Source organism: Pleuronectes platessa, chromosome 23 (genome assembly GCF_947347685.1).
Source record: "Pleuronectes platessa chromosome 23, fPlePla1.1, whole genome shotgun sequence".
NCBI lineage: Eukaryota > Metazoa > Chordata > Actinopteri > Pleuronectiformes > Pleuronectidae > Pleuronectes > Pleuronectes platessa.
The window spans coordinates 5,769,471-5,794,577 of NC_070648.1; the positions used below are offsets into that span (position 1 = coordinate 5,769,471).

General features: G+C 45.6%; 3 protein-coding genes across 3 annotated transcripts; all 3 read right to left on the minus strand.

Annotated features, from left to right (window-relative positions):
• Window positions 1-5,362: 5,362 nt before the first annotated feature.
• On the minus strand, window positions 5,363-9,172 carry LOC128430599 (regulator of G-protein signaling 12). The gene is made up of 2 exons (XM_053416702.1): window positions 9,117-9,172; window positions 5,363-7,286 (listed from the first exon to the last, which is right to left on the minus strand). The coding sequence occupies exon 2, from the start codon at window positions 7,202-7,204 to the stop codon at window positions 5,363-5,365; it is 1,842 nt and encodes a 613-aa protein (XP_053272677.1). The 5' UTR covers window positions 7,205-7,286; window positions 9,117-9,172.
• Window positions 9,173-10,522: 1,350 nt separating this feature from the next.
• On the minus strand, window positions 10,523-12,934 carry msantd1 (Myb/SANT-like DNA-binding domain containing 1). Its single transcript, XM_053416484.1, has 3 exons — window positions 12,437-12,934; window positions 12,053-12,346; window positions 10,523-10,808 (listed from the first exon to the last, which is right to left on the minus strand). The coding sequence occupies exons 1-3, from the start codon at window positions 12,685-12,687 to the stop codon at window positions 10,523-10,525; spliced, it is 831 nt and encodes a 276-aa protein (XP_053272459.1). The 5' UTR covers window positions 12,688-12,934.
• A 2,848-nt stretch (window positions 12,935-15,782) lies between these two features.
• dtx4a (deltex 4, E3 ubiquitin ligase a) lies at window positions 15,783-24,974 on the minus strand. Its single transcript, XM_053416260.1, has 9 exons — window positions 24,819-24,974; window positions 24,076-24,290; window positions 21,310-22,486; window positions 17,406-17,467; window positions 17,008-17,169; window positions 16,861-16,922; window positions 16,431-16,751; window positions 16,261-16,350; window positions 15,783-16,164 (listed from the first exon to the last, which is right to left on the minus strand). The coding sequence occupies exons 2-9, from the start codon at window positions 24,281-24,283 to the stop codon at window positions 15,934-15,936; spliced, it is 2,313 nt and encodes a 770-aa protein (XP_053272235.1). The 5' UTR covers window positions 24,284-24,290; window positions 24,819-24,974; the 3' UTR covers window positions 15,783-15,933.
• Window positions 24,975-25,107: the final 133 nt, after the last annotated feature.

Below are 25,107 nucleotides of genomic sequence, written 5' to 3' on the forward strand. Positions count from 1 at the left end.
AGATCTATTACCCACAGGCGTGCAAATGAGAGCTGCTAATGTCTCCACACCTGAGAGGAGAAACTTCACACTCATGGAGCAAAAAAAAAAAGAAGAAAGAAGAGGTGCCCCAAATTTCCCGGCAGACACCGAGAGTACGCCTGAATAAAAAAGTGTGCACTCACGTTAACAGATGTTTTCACATGCAGCAGCACATCAGAGGACATAGTCAGTGTGAACACAGACACAGCAGCCAGCTAATGGTGTCATCTCTGTAAAAATTGCAAAGCATCTGTTTGGAGCCTATAACAAGGGGGAGGAAGGAATCGGCTCATAGTGGTGGTGGAGTGGTGCGGTGGGATGTGGGGGGGGGCATTTTCAGTTGGGCTCAGAATATTTCTGCGTGGAAATAACATAAAAGCAACACATTCTTCAGCATGCACAGACATAAGTGGACGTGACAACAAAAGCTCAGCATACATCGTGATCTCTTCATCACAGGATGCAGGGGGAGAAAAACCAGTCACCTCAAAGACAAACAGAGAATCAAAAAGAAGCTTCTCCCTCTATTGAACTAGACAAGCTCAGATCCAAATGTGTGCGAAAGGCACAAGATTATGTGCGTGCTGTTCTGACTCGTGGGTGCGTGGGTTTGCAAAAAAAGTCTACGTGTCGGAGTCTTTGTAATGTGAAAGAAAACACAACAAGCCATTGCTCATTCCTGCGCCAGCCACTGTGACGCACAATGCCAACCATTGGTAGAGCAACACGGCCACACACGTCCAAAATTGTGCCGGGCTCATCCAGAACCCGCAGCGAGGCCACGAACGGGGGTTATCCACAAGGGTCTGCCCCGAGCACTGATGGTGAACTCCAAGATAGTCTCACGTTGTCCTTGTGAGTCCAGATGCGAGCGCTGGCTCAGAGCTTATCACGTTTTTTATTTGGCATGAGAGCAGTCCTTCAGAACATCCTTCACAACAACACACAAGCTAGAAAGTGCCGCAGAAAGCCGAACACTTTACACCTGTCAAGTTTGTTCCTGCGCTGCTATCGCTGAATATGTAAAAGCGTGTTGTCACACAAGGTGAGCGCTTTACTTTGGAAGGTTAATCGTTTCCTTTTCAGCGTTCTCTCTGAAGAGGAGCGCAACGTTCAAAAGACGAGAGGATTTCTGAGAGTTGAGTTTTTTTTCTGACTCTGCTGTATGATGCCCAAGGTCTTCATAGTTTCCAGTTTTACAGGGTCTACCCAACCTCTCCCCCAAAGTAAGCTGGGATTGTCTAAAGCCCCTCATTCTCCGGGGGGATAAGTGGTATAGATAATATGAATGGTTTAGAGACAAGTGGTTCTCCAGATCTGCTGCTTCAGATAAACCACCAAACCTTTTATAAACCATATGCAAGTCTACATTAGAACACAATTGGTAATGCCAATAAATGGGCTTTGGTTTGCTTTGTAACTACACATCTGATCTCTGACCGTGACCTCAGGGTGAAGCCCTTGAAATGAGACCCTAAGTGCTATAGGAGGATCTAGTTGCCTTTGACGACCATAAAACCTTCCCTATGGGGTCATTTCTTGGAATGTATAGGCGCAACGTGGTGGGAAAAGGCACAGGTTTGATATTGCTCTCGATTAGATGCAGTGTGATGAGTCCGGTGCATCGTGATAAACTTGTCTTGTCTTTCCTATAGGAGGTAAAGCTTGACTGAAAACAGCAGAGAAACGTTGAAGTAGAGTGATTTAGAAAGAGTTAACATAATTTTAAGGACATATCTAGGATATAATAAATAGCATTGATGGGATAAAAAAATGCTTTTTTATGCTACAGGTTGATTTTTTACCTTTTTCGTTTTCTAACGAGCCTCGAAAATCCAGTTATACTTCCCTTTAAGGCAGGAAACATGCCACCAGAAATCTGAAGGTACAAAACCTTATTGTAGTAATTTTTTAAAGCTATAAGATCAGCCTGAGCCTGTGTTCTCACTTCCAGTCCTGATATAGTCGAGGTGGGAAGGTCCAGGTATTACAGGTGATGAAATATTGCGTAACAAAGCAAACTCAAGGCGTAAAAATAAACGATAGAGAAGTCAACACAACACACCACAAGTTTGAAAGTATCCGGCTCACCACCGAGCCAATGTCGGTTTGTTCCATTGAAATGAGATTGACTACAGACACGGATTTACACCCTGAACTGAGAGCAGGAATAAATGTCTCATAACAAGGCCGGCGGAGGTTATAAGGGATGTTGGTAAACTTTTGATAGATTCACCACACTTAGCAACTGCTAGGACACTAAGCACCATAGTAACTGAATTTATTAAACATCATCAAACCAACACAAACATGTGGAAATCAACACATTCCAATTTAACGACTTGTTTCTATGATGTGAACATCGTGACGGCTGAGGGGGAGTATCTTTAGTATCTGAAGCATTTTTATCTCTTTTGTCCTAGAACCTGAATGTACTGTGGTCTGATGATTACAGTAAAAGCATATCTATGCTCATCGTTGGATACGTATAAGGAGCGTTCATTTCGACCATATTTGTGCACCTCTTCTTAAAGTTTACGGATCAGGACAGAACAGACAAAACGGAGCAGCACCCCTGGAAACCATGGGGGGAGCGGGACCATTCTAAAGCCTATAGTACATGCCGGCTTCTGGCGTAAATTCAAAATCTTTATCACACATAAAGCACAAATGTGGGAAGTGATGGTTACATTGTTTCAAACAGACGTATCTCTTCGTTTGTAAGGGCAAGGTGAGTGAGCCTTAAATCAACAAGGGATAAAGGCAAAGAAGTTCTGCTGTATGCAAGCCAGAGCTCTGTGGCGGTACCTTTATATAGCCACCTTTAATCCTATAGCTGTACATCTGCAGCAGACCCTGAGATTTTTTTTAACAATAGCACTGTATAGTTAGGGTTGGAGTTATCCCGAGGAGGAGATCTGTGGCGACTCTCTTCGAGTACAATGTGTGGTCTGCAGGTGTGTCTATGTGACTAATAGCTGGATATGCAGCACAGTACACCACTTTTTGGTTTGTTATAGAGTCTCTACATGTGCGTTCAGAGCAATTATGGGATGAAGGAACAGTGTGCGTATGTTTTTATGAATGTGAATCAGCTGTGTATGAGTAATGCTTGCATGCAGGGACGACCGGAGCAGCAGAGTTCCTCGGCAGCATTTATACGAGAGCCTGCGAGGGCGATGTTCAGTCGCGCGGCAGTGCTCATTAGCGAGACCAAACAAACAGGGCCGTGCCTCAGGCCCCCGCACAAAGGCCACTTTGTGGTGTCCCCCCTGTGCGCAAGTGTAGCAGCAAATGCAGAGTTCAAGGCAACGGAAATGAAAGGTTAAAAAAAGAGCTGGAATTGGAGCAGAATCAGTCACAATGGTTCACCTGAATGTGCACATTAGAGAATCTGGCCGACCTTTCTGCAAACAGGGCCCAGCATAAGGGGAATAACACTGTCAGACCGTCAACTTGGATTAAAAAAAACGTAAATTCTAAGATTGGGGAAAGTGGTGCACGTCACATATTACAGTGCCACTGTTTGTTATTTAAAAACAACTCAATAACTCACATGCCAGGAAAACTAACAATAAGAAAAAGAATTTGGTGAATACCTCAAGGTCGTCCAGTGACCGTGCCAGGCTGAGACGTTTGACAGAGCGGCGCTTTGAGGCACGAGCACCGCCCCAGAACCTGGAGCCCTGTCAAAATAAAGGAGAGATGGATGAGCAAAAAAATACACATGAACATTGATATCCTTGTACAAGTAGCAAACTTATATAAACCCCTAAACAGTCAGTCATTCATAAGCACTTGCTCCAAGTTACTGTCATTAATTTAACACAACTTTATTGCCAACATACTTGTGTCCAATCCTGATGTAGGTATGACGGCATGGAAATGTTAGTGTTTATACTAAACTTGACAGATTGCCTTGTTTGAGCCTCTACAAAAATGAGGGTGATGACACAAAATTGCAAGTGGTAGCATCATGTTAATGTGAACTGGTCTGGCCCAGTGACAAAGCACCAAAAGAGAAGCACTTCATCTGTCACAAACTACCATTGGAACGCAGAGAGAAGCGCTATGGTTATCTGCCTTCCCATCATTGCGGGAATGATTATGCAGTTTAACCAGCTACCCCTATTCTTATGATGAGGGACGCTGTGTCCAAAGTTTCAAACAGGAGTTGAAGAATTACAGATAATTACCAGTGCATGACACTGGCTCTACCCTGTAATTTCCCCGGCTTCCTGCACAAGATTGTCCTCTTTCTGATTCAACAGCTCGGGGACGAAGGCACAAATTCAGCTTTGGTGTATAAATACTTAAAAAAGACTTTGCTTTGAAGGAGGCAAACTCCAGTAAATGCTACTTCTTCTCTTTGTGTTGTTAAAATACAAACACACTCGGAACACAACTTAGATTGCCCTTCAATACTTTACTTTGTACAAAATATCTGTGACTATATGTCAGTTAACTGGAGCCATTTCTGTGGCTGAGAGACAGAAACTAATACACCCATGTCAGCCAGGACTACATGGGAACACAGGGACATCTTGTGGCCAACGAGAAGCACAACACACGCACAGAAAAACACGCATGACAAAGACACCATTGAGCCACAACAGGTGCTTTCTGAGCTCGATTCACACTCAGCACCAATTGACTGTTGAAATAGTAGAACTGTATCTCATTTGAGGTGACACAGAAAACAGACTCGCTAACACCCCCGGCCCTCGACGTCTGGAAACCCAAGTCCCCGTGAACATTTAATACTTCCTGTGTCGCTGTGTTAGACACGGACCAAGTACAGAAACAGATGCTCTCGGACAATGGAACTATTTTATGTCACTTCGAAAGAGGTTTTCTCTCCACCACATGGCAAAGACATTATCCACAAGAATACAAGTATATGAGCAAAAACAAGACTCTTTAGAATGAATACTCCTGTAGTATCTGGATAAAGTACGCACAAATACAAACTATACACAAGTTTTAAATAATCTGTATTTTTACAGCATGTGAGAGGATCAGATTTTTTTGTTTATGTGCGAAGCTGTTTCTCCAAATCTCTAACAGGCAGCCGAAATTATATTATATTATATTATATCACTAGTTAATGATTTTTAATTGAATTGATTGAGATCAGTGGTTCATCATAATCAGACTATGCTCTGTAACATATAAAAGGGAATCTGAATGAAATATTCCATTAGCAACATATGTAAATATGATAATGAAATAATGTCTTAGTCAGAATAAGATCAATAGTTGTGGTCATAATAAAAATAAGGTGGGAAATCCCTGAAATAGACCAGTGCTCACCTATGTGACCTGAGTAAGGAAAGTATCTTCACGTGTGATTTTTAAATGTTGCATTTAAACAAAGCTTACTCACATGTTTGTTGCTACCATCTTTCCGCTGTTTCTCCCTCTGGTCCAGAAACCTCTTGGTCCATTCCTCTCTGGGAGGCAGCATCATGACCTCTGCCGACTGGTATCTGTCTGAAGGAATCTGGTACATGGCGGGCGGCAGGTTATTCGTGCCTGAGCTAAGGTTAATGCACGAGGAACAGTTGGTGGTGAGCATCACTGGAGGCTCAGGGTCATCGTTCGGGGCTTTAGGCCACTTCTGCTTAGTGAACCACCTTTGGCTTCCTCTGAAAGACTCTCCGAAGGTGTTGCTTTTTTTACCCAAAGGCAGAGGAGGTGGTGGGGGCTTGAACTGGAATTCGAGCCTGGGTGGGGGACCGCCGTAAAAGCCGGTTAGGGAATCGGGACCAGGTAGAGATTCCGAAAGGGAATGTGTGCTGGCACTGTTGTCTGGATTAAGTTTTTGTCCATTCTCAGAGAGGTTTATTGGGGTAAGGTCTTCAGTCGGAGGATAATCCCATGGACAGCTGGGGAGGTGGGCCCCAGGGTGGTTTTGAATTGCAGGAGGGAAATCCCTATCCGTTCTCTCCTCAGGGGGGGACGCATTCCCAATACCACTGTCCCCATTGCTGCTGGTGCTGCCTTGTTTGTCAGTGCTGCCATTCGCCTTGGCTTGCTGCTGAGCCTCCGTGTCCAGTTTCCCTCTGAGCCGCTCCACGGGCTCTCCCATGTCACTATACAGGACGGTGACAAAGTGAAGGACATCGGGGGGAGTCTGAGGGAATTCCAGGCAGCCCACGGCATCTGGATCTGGAGTGCACTCAAAGCCAAAGCGTCCAGCGATCCCTTTGTGGTCCTCGTGGCTTCCCAGCTCTGGGTCCATAAAGAACACATGGCAGGAGGCCCGAAGAGGACCATCCTCTGGTACATGGCCATCTATTATATGTGCTGTAGTGACCAGGCAAAAGAACCGAGGGTCTTCAGCACACACAGCCCCTAAGACCAGGTTCTCAGCGGGGAGGGCTGCCAAGACAGCTCCTGTGTCGTCACAAAGGCGGATGCAGTCAAACATAATTTTCATCAACACCAGAGTGTGGGTATCCTGCTCTGTTCCCAACTGTCGTATTCGCTCCCGGATGGCCTTTAAACAGTCCTCCTCTGATTCTGTAGTGTTCAAAATCAGCTCTGTGGAGCTCAGGTAGCCGACCACCAAGGTCATGTTTAAAATACCCCAGTCTGGGCTAGCGTCCTCTGGGTCTGTAAACACAGAGTCTGAATACCCCTCGCTGGACGTTTCCTCCTTGGGTTGCCCAGTTACCATGCTCCACTGCTGGGACCACTGGGACATGTCGGGTTCAGACACGGGCCTCTGTTTCGGGGTGACAGCATGACTCGCGTTAAAGGAGGAATTGCTTGAATCGTGGGAGATAGTGCGAAGAACACCAGCCTTCTGGTAAAACCCCCCTTTATTGCCAATCCCGAATTTTTCATCGTGAAGGATGGGGTTCCCCATTATTCTGCTGTCAGCATGCACCACCAACCCCAACGGTCCTTTGCAGCTGCCAATCAGCTGCACAACAGTCTCATGCAAAGCAGCGGACACGTCTGTTCCATTGATTGCCATGATGCGATCCCCTTGTTTGAGTCCCACCAGGTCAGCAGGACTGCCCTCCAGGATGCCACTCAACAAACATGGCCTCTGTCCAGTAATAGTAAAACCATATCCTGCTCGACCACGGATGATCTCCACTCCCCTGAGCTCCCCGAGTGCATTTAAATCCAGACGCCTCCTTGCGCCCTCAGGCTGTCCCTGTATCCTCATCTTTGTTGTAGGGGGCTGTGAGATCCAGTGTGTGGGAACCGAAACACTTGCAGGTTGCCAACACTATTGTGTGGGTGTCATCCTACAGTTACACAAAGTGGACACAACAACAAATTGTGAGAAACAAAGTTATAAAAGGTGTTGCAGTTCACTGAACAACACATAACACATGACTGAAGGAGTGATCACTAAGATGAAGGAATAATTAATAATAATAATTTTTGTGATCAAATATTAATTTGCATTAAACTAGTGCTGCAACTGAATATTTAAGGTTTCAATTATTCTAAACACTGAGTTAATAGTGATAATTAATTAAGCTAATTGTTTTGATCATTATTTGGTCTATAAAATGCCAAACACCCAGATGGCTGGAATCAAATATGATTAGCTGGTTTTGTCCATAGGTCCATAAAGTAAGAAAACGTCACTTTAAAAGAGCTGGAAACTGCTATTTTCAATTCATTATTACTTAAAAATAACTTAAACAGTCAATCAAAAAAAACAAGTTCCTGTCCAATAATTAACTGATGAAATCTTTAAACATTTTCTGAGCAATAATTTGCTTTTATGTTTAAATTGAATGTTTATTTGTGACTCTTCCTGATGCTTCTATTTTTACTATCCCCTTTGCTGCTGTGACATGGAAAACTTCCCAAATTGTGGGACTATTAAAGGATTACATCCTAATACTTGAATACTAATAATACAATACGGTTATAGAGCATTTTGGTGATATGGAAAATGACTAAAACAAATCTAAATGCAAAAGCCCTTTCTGGATGAATTATGAAAAGGTAAATATTGTGGATATACACAAAATAACACAGACTTCACGGAAATGAATTGTTTCCTCTAATCGTTTGACCTCAAATCTAAATAAAACATTAGCATCGATCTGATCAAACGATTATCTGTCACACGAAGCCCCCCCCCCCCCCCCCCCCCCCACACTCCCCACAGACCCTGTCCCAGCTGCCTCCATTCTCACCACCAACACTTTGACTCACCGCGGTTTCAAATCGTTCCAGTTTCCCATTCACCACAACTGCTGCTGTTTTGAAACAAACAGGAAACAGGGGGGGGGCGGCGCCGCTTGTATTTCAAACTCAGGTGTAAAAAAAAAGAAACGTCCGACCGGTAAAACGACGCTGCGTCACTTTGGTCCCAAACTACCGCACGCTAACTTTCCCAAACTACCTTTTCTCCCCAGAGGCGAAAACGTCCTTTAAAAGAAATTCTCCACGCTTCCATTCCGCGTTTAAAAGCGTCCTCACGTTAGCGTGTCCCCGCATTACGCGTCTTTTTTCTCTAATAGTCACTTTAACGTATTGTTTCACTCCGCGGCTGTTCTGTCCACGTGGCTCCGCCTCCCGCCGCCTGCACCACAAAGCGTCTTTCACTGTAACCATGACAGCGTAACGACTCCGGGACGTGACTCGGCGGCTCGCTGGCCAATCACCGCGCCTGTATTCAAACGAGCGGAGTGACGCTATTGGCCCAACGCGTGTCCGACAGTTTGCAGGCTTTTATTTTCTTTTTGTGCTGAAGTGAAATTTAAAAGCCTGAGACACATTCTGCTTAATTAATGTGTTTATATGATGTGTTATGTTTATATTGTTTGTATTATTTCTATTTGTTTCTATATCCTGGCTTAAATATAGAAACGTGTGATTTTAAACTACTCATTTCATGCTTCAAATCTTTGTTAAAGATTTTACCTTATCATTATGATATATTTATAAATGTGCTATACTAATAATGTTGACATTTACATATCACAAGGAAGAACTTTATATAAAAAATGCACAACACATCAGATTAGTAATAATAACCATAAGCCCTGAATATTATATACTCTCAATAAGTATTATTAAAAAAAATTACATAATAAATAATGTAAAATTCCTACCAGTATAATTTTGATTTTACTCCACTCCACCTCCACATGTGTTTCCTCCTGTGTCCTTGGAAGAAGGTGTGTAAACATTACCTCTGTGGTCAAAGGGCTGCAACGGCTGCACACTGAGTCACATGGCTTTATTACAGGCGTGCAGCCAACACATTTGCAGCAAACAGAGAATACGTCATGTGACAATAGGTTTATTGATTATTGATTGAACTCGTGCAACACAATGACGACAGGTTGCACTTTGCTTCACTTGTCACTGATGTGAGTGTAGTGTTCCATCACAGGCTGCAAGATTGGTGTTTATTTTTTGGGGTAAAAAAACTGAGTTGCATTTTTCTTTTTCTTGAAGCGGTGGCTTCCATGGAGTTGGTGTGGTGTGCGATGGAACCAATTTAATCCCTAGTTTCTCCAAATCCTCTTAAAATAGGCTGGAAGGCAAAGACCTTAACATTTCAGCTCCATCGCTCCCCGTCCTTCTGTGTATTTCTGCAGTTCAATAATCCCACTGCAGAAACAGATATGCTGAGATGAAATTACAGTGAGACACATGAAATCATGACCGGATTATGAGTTGTTTTTATTCAGCAGAAATGCGAAACGAGACCAAGTCATCTCAACATTTGAAGAGAAAAGAAAACGTGTTATTCTGTCTCTGTCATGACATCTGCATGTGTCAAATCCTAAAAGCACACATACCCCAAACGTCTGTAGGGTCACAATGACACACTGTAATCCGAAGTTGCTGGATTGGAAAAGGATTTATTTTATTCATCACATATAAATGTTTTTGACCTTGGAACAGTTTTTTTTGTGTATGTTGATGTTACCACTCTACAGGTCTTTTCTGTGGGGCTACATCAACGGCCACTGTATAATCAAGACACAATTATGTCACTTCTGCAGGAGACTGTTATTGTTATTACCGACTTCTATTGAGCACAAAAAGGACATATCTAAGAGCTATAAAATGCCCCCTAACATGGAATCTGATGCACTTTGTTTCGATTGCGATGCTATTTGCTGTCAACCCCCTACAGTACAACAGGGATTATTGCCTAGATTTCTGCTTCATAACAAATTGTCCTGTTTTAGCATCAAACTGCCCCAACTTGCAATTATCTTGGCACAGTGCAAGGAAAAACTGAAGTGATCAGATAGGTCTGTTTCTTCTTTGCTGTTTTTTAATGGATGCAAGTTATCAAGAAAGATCTGCAACAAGTGTCCTTGACTTCCACTGATGACATTCAGGCTGAGCAGGCCTCCAGAAATCAGAAGTCCATGTTGTTGTTCCTCTCTGTTCAACGTTGAAGCAAAATCAAAAATAAATATGCTTTATTTTCGTGTCCGAGAGGCTTGGCTAGGCTTGGCGTGGCAGGATCTCACCCAGTAACCAAAACCTACATGTCTCATGGCTTCCCTGGGTCCTGCTTTCCACTCTGACCCCATGACGTGGCAGAGGACGGCTGGATCATCTTCTCCAGGAGGTTCATCATACGCTCCTGCAGCTGCAGACACTGCACCTGGAGGAGGTTCTGTTGGTGCATGGCTCGACGGACCTCCCTGCACGTCTCCTCGATGGCTCGGCTCGACCGCTTCTGCTGCTGCAGCATGGCCTGCATTAACCGCAGCTTCTTCCTCTTCATGGAAAGAGGCTTGTTGGATTGCCTCTTCTTCACTGAAATATGATGGGAGCTGGAGAACAGAAAGACGGGGGGGGGGGGGGGGAATTGTCTCAAAATACAATTTTAAATCCAAGAGTCTTTCGCCAGCGTCCATTCTGCATTTTGTGAACACCAACAACTCATAAGTCATAAAACTAGAGTAATGTTGAATACCGAATCAAACAATTCAATTGGCATTGATTTATATACTGGTTTACAAAAGCTAGAATGTCAATGCATGTTCAAATTTTATTTAAGACTAGCATCTAACCAGATAACCTTTGATTTTAAACAAAGGTTTTCCAACCTCATCAAAAAAGCTGTTATTTCATTTGTGTTTATGATTTCAAGGAAGACAGCATGTAAGATGTGCTGTTGACCTCGTACAAAGGTTAACGCTCAATACCGAGCTAGTCAACTGCCTATAGCGGGTCGTGGAGCACCTGAAGATAACAATGGCTAGCCTGGATTAAACCTACATTTAAAAATATCCTGATAAAGTTGTTATTTATGAGGCAGCACCTAATTCCAGTTCTAGGGAGAAAACATTCTCCAGCTGCAAAGCTAACAGGCCCAGCTTGGATCCAAAGGCAGCTTTTTACTTCAAGGGAGTCAAGTTTTATATTCAATTCAAGGTAATTAAATTAAGTCTCAGTGAAAGAGAGCTTAGAGAAGCACACATTTTGTTTGTTGATGTAATACAGTATCAACAAGACTGATAAAATCTGGTGTTTCCCCTTCATATTTCCTGTTGTTTCCCAAATGCTGTTTGATTTCTTAGTTTTAAAATAGTCTTAATAGAGTTAAAATGAATACATTTGATCCAAGCCATCTGAAACAGTTTACTGAGTCAGCCTCAATATTATCAAACCTTTCTCCACAGCTATTTCAAATTTAGCACCACAGTCTGCTATTTATCGTGCAGAATTAGTTTTTATTCTTTCTCAGTGCCACTTCTAACTTTCCTGCACTTTCAGCCACACTTCATGGCCTTCTTCAGTGGATGGAGTAGGTTAGTAGTTTTCATAGAGATAGCATTAATACGTTTGTGAATGGCTGTTAGTGACTGGAAACGTGTCCCATTCCAGCATCTAGACATCCCAGTCTGGATGGTTGGATGGATGGATGCATGGATAGATAGATAGATAGATAGATAGATAGATAGATAGATAGATAGATAGATACATAGATAGATAGATACATAGATACATAGATACATAGATAGATAGACATTGATAAGCATACACCCATACATGCACTAATATTTCATATTACCTGGATCCCTGTGTGTTGTCACTGTCGGAGCTCAACGACTCCAGCTCTTGCTTTATCTCCATCTCATCTGAAGACCCCGTGTACTCTGGCAGGAATCCCATCATGCCCTCCTCCGACGGGGCCCCCATGTTGTCTGTGGACTGGGAGGAAGTGGAGGGGCCCGGAGCGGAGGCCTGAAACTCCACAGAGCTCACCCGCCCGTTGTCCAGCGGCTTGGTGAGGATCTTCTCGATGGATTTGAAGTACGGCCAGTCCGGCACCTCCCCGCTTTCTGCAATTGAGGATTTCAGCCGCCTGTTGGGAGCAAAAGAGGGACGTTAATAGTCATGCACTACTGGAGTGAGGAGTCACTGCTCTGGATGGACACCGAGCTGGTGCACTTGCCTGTACTGGAAGGACATGTTGGTGATTTTCATCTTGATCTCCTCTTTGAACCGCTGCTCCCCGGTCAGCTGGAAAAACCTCTGCGACATCTTCTCGTACACCTTGGCGTTCCTCTTGCTCATTTTCAGTTCGTTGTGGTTTTCGTCCCACACGTAGAGGAGGGCTTTCATTTCCCCGTCGGTCCAGTTCGGGGCCCGCCTGTGTTTCTCATTGTGGCCTGGTGTCAGGTAGCTGAAATCCTCTGATGCCATTTCTTTTCTCTGAAATGGTTCTCTCGGCCTCTGTGTTTGCAGAAAGTGGATCTTTAAGAGGCTGGATTTGAAAGTCTTTTACTGAGCTGGGAGCTGTAGGAGGTGTGAGACATGCATGGAGGCACACACACACACGCCTGTGCCCTTCCCCCTAGCCTCGCTGAAAGAGGACTCAAAATGGGGCCTAAGGCGGGAGAGGAATCCGGTTAAAAGCTTTTAGCGGTGCATGATGTCACCGTGACATCAAGTTGCCTTGGCAACGGTGAGGGAGGCCCTTCATCCCCCCCCCCCCCCCCACCCCACCCCCCTCTCTTCTCTAACCACTCCCGTCCGCTCGCCTTTCCCCTCCATTCTGCACCACAGGCAGCACAAAAAGCTTTTAGCTGAAATGCAGCAGTGTGAGCGCTACACAATCCTGGCAGTTTTGAAACATGAGCCTCGAGGGGAGGAGGAGAGAAAAAAGGAGAAGGGAGATGCGTTTCCTCGGCAACAAGGCACCAGAATTGGTAGTCAGCCAACACGCTGCTCCATTTAAAAGCTTTTAATAATAGACAAGTCAGTCTGATGCAGGGAGAGGGGAGAGTTGCTTTGTCTGGAATGATGAAGCAGAACAGAAAAATGCATCCAGGCTGCAGTCTGGACCTAAAAGCAGCAAAAGCCTTTCACTGGAAAGATGGGAAACACTTAAGGTGGAAATAATAAAAGGAGAGCTATCAGACAAACTGGCAACATGTGGTGATCAGACCACAGGCGACCCTCGAGTGGAGCACAATATGCTGCCTGCTGTAATCAGCTTTCTATTCATAGCAGTGGCAGGTAGACAATGGACCCCAGCAGGAAGGGTCTCTCTGACAGTTAGAGACCCCTCCCCCAGTCGAGTCTCAGCAAGGCGCAGATCTCCGTCTGCCCCCATCTCTGCCACCTTAACCTAGCATAACATTTGCATTTTGCCTCTTGTCTGCTCCTCCCTTTCTCTCTCTCTCTCCCCTCTTTGTTCCCCCTTTCTCTGCAGCATATCAGCTGCTGCTCGTCCTCTCCATATTTATCCTTGCAGAGCAGGAATAGTGATGCAGCAACTAAATCATGGTTATCCTCTCTTCATCTTTATTAGTGCCACAAGTTGACGTCAGCGTGGCTTAACTCAGTTCTGGTCTGATTAGACCCTCGACCCCATCTGCTCCTCAGTAACCTGACAGGCGGCTGGTGAGTTCGTGTCACATAACACAAATTGGCAGCTTTGCCCGATCCATCACATCTGTCACTTAAGAGAAACGTTAAGCTCCGTTTGTTCAGAAATGGGAAAAGTGAATGAAAGTTAACGTGAAAGGCTTTACATTTTGGTTTTTCTCATTTGCCTTCAGCCGACAGTTAAAAGGCGTGCACCTCCAAAAGAGCAGAAATGTCAGTATTTGTTTCAATGTGAGCTCAATGCTCAACTCATTATTTCTGCAGGGTTGTGTTTGTTGCCTTGAAAACAGAGTAGATGCCTAAAAGTAATTAAATCTAAAATAAAAAACTATTTCAGTGACTTAAACAACCGCAGCTGCCTATAAACCTTCATCTATTTCAGTTTCACGACTGGGTTTTCTAACTGGGCTCCATATAATTGTATTTTCCACAGTAATTTGTTTCATTCATTAGGGTAATGGTAATCCAGACTGCTAATCCAAGAGCCAGACTAATCTACAGATAAACTGATCATGCGCCACCCATGTCTAAGAAGTATAATGTGAGTTCGGTGATCTAAAGCACCCTTCAAATTTAACTATACGACAAAGCCATAAATATTCAAAGCAAATTTAATGCCAGAAATTACTTTAAAGTGTAACAATTACTGCCACATTTATTCAATAAAAGTTGCATGATCAATAACACAAATAATAAAAGAGTAAAACCAGAGTAGGGTTCTGATACGTTGGAACCTTAGAAAAACGTTTAATGCAAATTTGTGCACATAAAACAGATACAGTACAGTGCATACGTAACGTATCATAAAGTATGAATGCTTTTAATGTTGGCCCACGTTAGTATGTCAACACATACTGTTGTACACTTCTTCTATAGTACCTCATCATAACCCAGTTTGTGATGGACCGGATGCAATCTGACTGGACCACTTGGTCCAAAGCTGCTTCCCCAACACGAGTCTTTTGCACCGGCTCATGCAGGCGAACACCAAACATGACGAAAGCAACTAATTGTCCGCATTTTGTAGTTTGATAAGAGCATTTGAGGCTGGTGTGTGTGTGTCTAACACATAAGTACAGTAGTTACAAGTTGTCCCGTGTCCTCTCTGTGCAAATCCTGGCATTGTGGGTACTCCGATCAGTCTTTAACATTAATGCAGCTATTAGAAGACACAGAAAGCTATTCATTTCACCCATGCTCTGAGGGCAGAACTATTAAGGAATGTCAGTTTGTGAAACTATAAAATAGAAAACACTGTAAATTATATTTGTTTAAAGAAAGGGGTTGTTAAATGGCAAATTAAGTGTCAGGCAAATTCAGGTACAGCACTCTGTGTCTCGCCACACCCAAAAACAGAGCAATGAAACACACCATATTAAAAAAACTGTAAGATTAAAATATAAAAATATGACAGAATGGAAACAATATACTATAATATATCAAGTATTCATAATATACAATAATAAGAGGTTAAAAATCAAACCTAATAAGGAATGTCGTTCTGGAAAAGTACCACTAGAGGTCAGCAAATATCCATGCTCAGATATTCAGTTATACACATGAAGTATTTATCTGCTGTGAAAAGTTATTTCTGCTTGTGGACAAACACTTTAAAAACTTGCGGAGCCAACTTTTTACTTCATTTTAATCTCCTTCAATTCCACATAGCAGCAGTCGCAGTGATAAACACTCCAGTTCAGCGAAATTGACTTTACGTTACATTCTTGATAAGAAGTCTCACAGTAGAAATTATTTTTTACCCCTCAAATGTCCCACTCGATAACATCTGTGATCTTGACACCGTTACTGCATCAGGGGACAACAAGGATTCCCCATGTTTCAAAACTGACTCATGCAGTCATAGGAGAAGGTTTCATCTCAGCGAACTCGGCTGAAACTACTTCCATTGAAGAGTTTTTTTTTTTTTTAACTGTGGTGGTAAAAGTTAGTCTTTTATAGATTTTGAAAGTGTCTAACTCCCAATCCTGTTTCCAGTGTCGTGGGTTTACAGACTCCGGTCTGGTGTCTCGTCTCTCCAGTGTCTTGAGTGTCTCCGGCTCAGTCTCTGGGTAGACATTCCTCCTCGGTGATGCCCTGAGCCTTGAGCTCCTCCAGGACGTTGTCCAGGTGGCCGGGATCAGGGTAGCCGTGGCCCGTCAGGTTGGAGCCAAACTCCGTCTTGTGGTGCACCTCGTTCCAGATTACTGTGTCGGACTCGCCGGTGGTGCTGGACGTGCCGACGGAGAAGATGAGCCGGCGGTCCCACGCTACCAGGAGCAGCCTCAGAACCTGGACGAACAAATTACATATTTAATTTTCACATAATCAAGGCATTTTTGTCCTCATACTACTAATAAAATCAGAAAGAGGTGTTCTCTGATTTACCCTGCGTCCCTTCTCACTGTCAGGGAGGTAGCAGTGTCTGGGGAACCCACGGGCGGTGAAGGGTTTGCCTGGATTTGGATGCTCTGGGCCCTAAAGAGAAAGTTCCTCACATCATCCGAGCCAAGATTTAACATCTACTATAGAGATCATTTTACATCACATCAATGTACCTGGATGCCAGGAGGGATGTTGTAAATGATCCGGATGGTTTTACAGTCCGGGTGGCCGGGCAGTGAGTGAGGGATGACGTGGTACTCCATCTTGCCCGGGGGCTGGTTGCCGGTCTTGACTCCGTAAATGGTTTTGCAGGTGGGGCACTGCAGGCTGCCGTCCTTGTTGCCGTTGTTGTACATGGCGACGAGGCACTGGAGGTGGTACTGGTGGCCACACTGTGCCAGGCGGCCCACCGATTCAGCCCGGGAGATGCCGCCCACGCCGGGGCCCTTGTAGCCCGACGGTCCTGCCAGGGCCTCCATGCAGATGGTGCAGTCCTGAGATGGGTGAGGAAGGATTAAGATTTATTTCTCATCCGACATGATACAACAATACTAACAAACCTATGTCCAAGTGTGTATTTGGGCCAACTGTTGCTGAACTCACCTCTTCTGGAGGATTACGAACTTTCTGAAGGTACCGCTTCACCACCTCCTCGGGGGTCTTGCCTGAGAAAAAAAAAACACAAAGTGTGACGATCTGTTCGTGAACAAAAAGCACATTACAGGCAGACAACCTCTTCATCGTGCCCACCTTTACGGGCCTGCTTCTTGGTGGTCTTGCGGCAGCAGTGGCCCAGACCGGGCACGGGCTTGATGTCACTCTTGCTGACGGGTGGAGGGTGAAGCACCAGCTTGGGCGGGCGGGTCAGACAGACAGGAAGCCCTGCTGCGCTCATCAGGATGCCTGTGATGCCTGCATACAGCCACAAGAGGGAGGATGTGACGTTTACTCATTGCATGATGAGTGAACTATATATGGAGTGTACTGGTGAAGGTGGATTTACTCGAATACTACTCAAATGTGTGTTGCCTGTGGGGAATAAATCAGTGAGATGCCTCTTTAAAAGGCTGAAAGGCTGAGTTTTAGACCCAATATAGAGTAAACATGTCTGACTGATAAGGAAATAGGTAATTTGTCCATATTTGTACCTGCCAGTGCGGGGTGCACAGGGCTAGATCCATTCAGGTTCTTCACCGGAACTGTTGGCACACTGAAACACATGAGGAGGAAACCCACTTGAATTAATCTTCAGATGCATTATTTGCTAAAATGAAACACTCAACAGGTCGGGTCAACTCGGCAGCACCGGATTGAAGGTGTCAATATCTGACGAGTCACGTGTGCACACACAGCCAGACGCCGCATAAGCTCGAGGCCGGCTGACCCAGTGTCAGCGGGGCTAAGGAGCTTTTGTCGAGTCATGAGGAGAAACAAATAGACCTGTTGACATACTTCCCCATTATTATGATCAAGTGGGACTTCCGGCTGTGTGAGACTTAAGCCTAGGATGACAGCACATGACAGACAAGTTATTTATGCTGTTAGTTATAGGGTGTGACTGATATTGTACTTCTCAATACCTGGACCGTTAAAATATTGATAATTAATAGACTATGATTCAAAGTTTTTGAAAGAACAAATTTCAGTGTTTTCGACCTAAAATGAGGACATGAGTTTCAGTCCCTTGTAAGATGTAAAATCACTGTTCCTCACATGCTTTTATTTGAATAAAATATCAAACCAGTGAACTATATCTCTGCTCATCCAAAGGGGAAAGTCACATGAATCTCACATTCATATCACCACTACATCTGTCCTCTCGCAGGTGAGTACTTACATTCTGCCAGAAGTGATAACAGTCATCTTTCCTTCTCAAATCAGCAAACACCACTGATACGAGTGAAAAGATTCCAGCAGCAATATCCACTTGAGGCAAAAGTCGTTTCTGACTCTTATTTTTCACTCCTGCCTCTAACCGATCCTCACGTTTAACAGCGGTGTCTCCGTCTCTCTCCTCCTTTGCTTGTGTGCAGGTCTCCTTCCACGTCTATAGAGCTAATCCACCTGTTTTCCATCTGTTGACTTCAGTCTAGCTGCAGGCCACAGATTCGTCACAGCAGGGATTACCTGTGGGTTACCACATCCCACACTGCCAGGCTGCCGTAAGGCTGACAGGCAACTCCCGGAAACAACTGTTTACCAACACAATGCTGGTTCACAGAGGTTACAATAAAGTTGATGTAGTAAAAAACAGATTTCAACCTTTGACCCCTGTAGATTTAAGAATCAGGAGCTCGCAAACATGTTTAAAATAATTTATAAACTGTAGTGGACCCCTGATCAATGTCTTATTACTGTTTTGACTGTTTTCTGTGGACTTAGCTGATACAACATCAATGTCTCTCACATCCTGTTAACCTTTATTGGTGCAACTGTGTGCTGGATTTGATTCTTCTTTCTATAACAGTGCCAGACAGCAGCCAGTTTGTGTCTGCTGTCTGTTCTGTATCACACTGACTGTGTAAACCTCTGCAGAGCTAATAATTAAACCTCTGAAGACAACTCCGGTCTGAGAAATTCATTATTTCAAATCTCATGATAAATTTCCATGAAAAAGCCTATGAAGCAAAATAAGTACAGCCGCTAACATGAATTAATTAAATTAAATGTCATTTGAAATCACGAGATTCTACATATTTTAAAACTATTTGGACAACCACACTCATTTAACTCTTTCAACACAGAAATGTCCGCTTCAAGAAACCAGTACTTGCTAGTGTGACCTTTAAATCTGAGCCTAGTTACCGACATCATATGATAAAACTACCACAGGGTCCATCAGCTCCGTGACGTGGAGCTCTTCACCTGTGACGTGACGGGGTTTTACCGCAGCAGCAGGTGTGACCGTCGGCTTGATGGAGGAGGACTCTCACCTGATTTGCCGGAAGAACGGGTCGGTCTGACAGCTCAGATTACCAGAGCAGTGACATTAAGCCCGTGCTTGTCAGTATTTATATGAGGATTAGCTGGTGTGGAGCTCGTCTTCACCAGTGTGAGGATTCAGAGCACATAGTCTTTCTACAGGAAGTGTTGGTTCACAGTACAAGCAGCCCAAATTTATTAGGACTCTTCAGTGATTCTTCGTGTGTTTGAAAAATGTGGGATGCACAAGACCCTGCTTTGCTATTCTTCTCTTTTATATTTGAGGCTGGAAACAAAGACGTGAGCGTCCCAGAAAGAAAAAAGGGTTTCAGCGAGACGTCGAGATCGTGAGGAGGCTGTAATTGGAATATGATGAAATCCAGACGGTAACATTCGTAACACGCTCACACAAAATCGCCGCCAGCTGCAAAACAGAGAGTTGTGATAAAATAATGAAGAACCAGCTGCGTCCGTGTTCACCGAGCCACAAACCTCTTACACACCAGCGCCCTCTGGTGACGACACTGAGACTGGCCTCGCTTATTTATCTTCACTGATGCTGACAACTGTTTAAAACTAGTCTTTAGCAGAAATTTACAAATAAAAAAAAAAAACACCCTGCAGATATGTCACAAGACAATTAATTAAGTAAAAATGTGATCCTGAGTTTTTTTTTTTATATATATATATATATATATAATAATACTATATATTTACGTTCTGAATATCACCGAAAAAAATTCAGAATCTGTAAATATACAAACATTTTTTAATTCAAAATGTAACTACTGAACAAAAGACTTTTCCTACGTCAATGAAACATCGATGTGACTGAGCACCGGGGGTGTTTTCAAAGAGTGGCTTTAATATGCTAATCTTTTTCTTTCTCTGCTCATGGGGCTATTGCCAAGCTCTCGGCTAAAAGTGAAAGTATAAGGACAGTGAAGTTATTCAAACTATTCCATAAACCTGCTTTCTAGCATCACTGGTCCACATTGGTTGTTCCCAGGCAATTCGGATTCCCCACCATCCTTACTGTTTGGTGAAAACTGTATACTAACTACTTTATAAGTCAACTGCACGTCCACAGTTGTGTGTGTGTTGATGATGTAATTTGCTGAATGACAAATGTGTGGAATGTGCAAAACATCCCGACTTCCCTGTGAAAGCTCGTCATTGTTTCTCCGTTGAAAAGAATGAATTCAGGGGACCTTTGTCACAAAGATTAAAGGCTCGCTATCGCTAATGAGCGCTAATGTCCCACTGTGTAATGAGGCCTTCCGACACATGAAAAATCCCTGTCCCTTTTTTTCCGACGCACCCCGATTAGTCCTTTCAATTTGTTTTGTGTACAGCAAATTGAGACGGGACGTGATCACTGGGAAGATTTTGAATTATACATTTTAGCTAAACTTTCCAGTCAAGAAGAGCAGAAATATTTTTTTTTTTTGTCTGTAATTTGCTCAACAACTGTTAGTTATTTTCACAAACAGCAAATTGATATTTAGATTTTTAACAGTTTACACGTAACGTCACTTCCTTCATATCACACCTGTCTATACACAAGCCAGTTCATTCATCCGCAACTGTAAATAAAGATGGACGACACGACAGCTGAGTCACTGAAGCCGATTCATCTCTTTCGCCCCCCAGTGGATGGTTAAAATATAGGTCATAAACCATCCCTCCTCCATGTTAGTGGATGGGACACGGACCAAACTAAATAGTTTAAGTAAATGGGTTTTAGTTAGTTATTTGATGTTATAAAGATTGGGTGAAACATCAAGATTGACACTCGAGACTGTCTCGTGATTAGTCCAAATGATGGATGTGTATGATATGTCAAAAGGTGCAAGATGGCTGTGCTCTTATCCCAGATTTATTTGGCTTCATTTTTGCCCAACGGAAGGAATTGAGATGCGTTGTCCATCTTTATTTACAGTCTATAATTTGCAAGGGGGGGGAAATTGGGTTTCTTCTGGAGCTAAATTGAAAGACGCTGAACTGTTCTGATTCCCTGTGACTTTTGTCAGAATGCAAGTGCTTGTCTTCTTAACTGGAGAACAGAAGCGTTTGTGTTGTATGAGAACATTTTGAGTGACAACGTGATGGCGGCGGTCGTCTACTCACCCCGAGGCAATGAGTGCACGTGACTGAGCCATGGCGATACGCTGCAGCGCCGGTCGGCTCAGCCCCGCGAGGCTGGACCGGGGCGGCAGGGGCGCCGCGCAGGCAGCAGCGCCGGACGTAGACACTGGGCCCAGGACCCGGGCAGAAGGCGAGGGCGTGCACGTGGAGGCAGCCGTGGAGATGAGCGCGGGGCCCGCAGGGGGCGCCGCGGGGCCAGGACAGGAAACAGAAAGGGAAGTGGAGGCGGAGGAGTAAGGGGCAGAGGTGGCGATTGATGACGACAAGGTGGCTGGTGGAGGAGGAGGCGGCGGGAGTGGGGGCAGAGGTGGAGGAGGGGGCCGGGTGGAGGAGATGGAGAGGGCTGCGTTGGCCGAGCCGAGGAGGGAGAGAGAGTGAGTGAAGCCTCCTCCGAAGCCGAAGTTGGCGTTGCCGATGCCGCTGCCCCCGACGATACTCACACCTCCAGGCCCACCCATGCCGCCCACACTGAAGCCACCTGTCGCCCCAACTATAGACGTCCTGTTAGGGGAAAGCGACCGGGACAGGGACGGTGGCCGAGGAAGGGTCAGTGAATACGACCCTCCCGGAACAAGGTGACTGCTGATTTTGGGACTGGGTGGTTTGGTCAGTGGCGGCCTGCGACCCAGAGTGTGAGTGGTTGACATGGTGCCTGCTTTGACACTCAGCACCAGCATGCACTGCTGACAGGCGCAGGGCTGTCCCAGTGAGGTGATGGCCGAAGCAGGGAGGGCGCCGCTGGGGTACGCACTCCCGTTCCCGCTGCTGCTCACCCTGAGCCCCATGCCCACCCCGGACACGTCCACGCCGAGCAGTCCCCCGTGGCTGGGCATCGACGCCGGCCCCCAGGCGTGGTGGGACTTGGGCAGGGGCCCGGCCACCAGCGGGTAGGCCAGGTCGGAGCGCCGCTGGATGCGCCGGCAGCGTTGCGTCTGCCCGTTGATCTGGGTCATGGTTTCAAAGTCAATGAGGTAGCAGAAACCCAGCGGCGCCAGGTCCAGCCAGGGCTGCTGTCGATCCCGTGCCGCCTGGATGGCGATGCCCACGTCCGTGTCGTATGCCGTCCAACTGCCAGTGTCGTTCTCCCACTCCCACAACCAGCCCTGGCCCGGTGCCGATGTGGGGTCGTAGAAGCTACGTCGTACCGGTCGAAGGGTACCTGAGGCAGAGGTCAGAGGTCACGACACACAAGTGAAGGTTTCATGCACATTATGAAGACTGTAAATGCAGCTCTGCAGATTTCGACACACTTTTTGCGGTAGATATAAACTTTAAAGCTTCTTGACCAGTAATCAAGATGCTCTACGATTCGAGGTAGATGCGGGGTGGAGGGTTACACTATTTACTGGGGACAAGTAGATTACAACCCTCACAAATTCAACATGTCCGCGTTTGCTTGCTAGGAATTTGGGCCAACGGGTCGCCCCTGGTAACAGCACAGGGTGTTCTGATCCCTGATTGGCTGGCAGCCTTGATCCGAAACCAAAGCCGAGCCTGTGTTTGCTTTCCCAGGCTGTCCGAGAGACACTCCACTTTCCAAAACCTTCCACTGTCCAATTCTGTCTTCAGGAGGAGGAGGACACACGCGTTTATATGGGCACAAGTGTAAATGTAATATTTCATCTTTTCTTTAATAAGCAGTGATGAAGTAACCCCGGTAGGTAAAAGGTTCACTACAGCATCCATGCATTACAATAACCAGCCAGCTCCTCATCCATACAGTAGGTGTGACCGCTTCACACCAGACAACAGGGGAGTTCATTCACAAAAGCTGCTCCTGTCGACCCCATTTCCTCACTGACCTCAGCCTCCTGAAATTCCTCTCTCCCCCCTTGCCTCCCATTTTGACTGGGGGGGGGGGGGGGGGGCACCCAGCCTGCCTCCCACCTAGTTTCAGCCTCTGGTGGGTTCGGAAAACAAACTGCACAAAGGCTTTTGTCGGCCGTCGTTGAGAGAGAGAGAGGAGGGAGGTGTTGGTGTGTCTGCCAAAGTAAGACGTCTGACAACTGACGATCCCCGGCTTTGTCTTCCTCCTGCTTATATGAAGCTTTCACTTGGTCTGTAAATATGGCCCTGAACCTGCCCTACAGTATTTCAAGCATTCACACATATATGCAGCACTTTCTCTGTCATACTTCACACGGCTGGCACCGCCACCAGGGGCAAGGTGGGGTTCAGTATCTTGCAGAATGGGGGCGAATGTGATCAAACCACAAACCCTCTGTTCAGTGGGCTACCCGCTCTACCTCCTGAGTCACAGCCTCTTGTGATGGATCTTCTCTCATGCCCATATGCTCTTATAAAAACACAGAAGTGGTGATGGCGGTTTAAACGGACATGTCCAAGTGAAGTGTTTACAGTGTGTGTGAGAGTATGACTGGACACTTCAGCTGCTACTGTGTCCTATGTGACACACACACACACAGACACACATGCACACGCACACACACACGCAGCAAAACATCCCTGTCCTTAGATCATGTTTGCACAAAAATGGTCATATTGTGATATTTTGGATCCTAGTGCACATTAGAATTTGAACCCTGCAGATGTTGGAGGCCACTTTGCAGCAAAAGAGACCTCCAACATCTGCAGCCGACGAGATAAATCACAACACGAGCAATGATAATAATAATAATAAAAGGCCTCTCCACCCGAGGCCCTGGCTGCACCGTAGCATCCTCCACCGGGTGTCTCTGCCTCCCCTCTCCTCCCTTGTCCTCCCTCCCTCCTCATCCTCCTCCTCACCTGTGTCTTGTCGGAACTGGTGCATGGAATGCAAATCGATGATGTAGGGCGAGAGGCGAGGGTCCACCTGGCCGAGGACGACGCTACCACAGCGCGGGTCGCTCCGGATGACTGCCTCGATGTGGTGACAGACAGCCGGGCTGTAGGGCCGCCAGCGTCCGTGCTCGTTCAGCCATTCCCAGACCACAACGGCGGACGCTAGTAACATCCTACTCCTGCGGATGCCAGAAAAAAAAAACGATGATGTTGATGTGTGATGAGTGATGGGCTTATTTATTTTTTTACAGATCCCCTGCTGCCGCTCCGCCGTGCATCCGTGCGCACAGCGGCGCTGCATCCATCTTGGACAGTTTTCAACCCAGATGTGTCTCCTATCTATATATAAATATATATTTATATATATTGTGAGGAGAGGGGGGGGCGAGGGATGACACTACATGCAAACCGTACCTTCCATGTTTGTAGTTTCGGGTGTGCAGCAGTAAGCGGATCCCCTGATCACAAGCCGAGCACAGAGAGCGTTTCTGGGCGATAAGAAAAACACAGCCTCGCAGGACGGTTGCATTTTAGTCCCTATGCAGATGAGTGACGTGGACTGAAATCATTTCTCTGGCAACTATCAAGTTCGGCTGAGAGGACGCCACTGTGGGGCTCGGGCTGGTGGGGCAGGTTGCTGTGACAGGTCGTGCACATATTTACACATGACGCTCAGTGAGCGGTGCGGGGATCAGACGGGTATTTACCGGGTTTGATCGGCTCCGGGGGTTTTAAGGATCCATCCGAGAGGCTTCTTCACTCCAGGTGAGACTCCCTGGTCCTTCTCGGCTCCATCTTGGTTTCTGACAGCTCCTCCACACCGACGGCTCCTCTCGTCACAGCTGGAAATTATTCAACCGGCGGAAAAATAGACAAAATCTGTGACACCCGCGTGCGCGAACACGCCCACGCCTCTGCCGCCTCCGACATCCAATCAGATTGGAGCCAGGGCTCCGTTCGTCCAATGAGGAAGGACTCTCATATCGCACACATGTT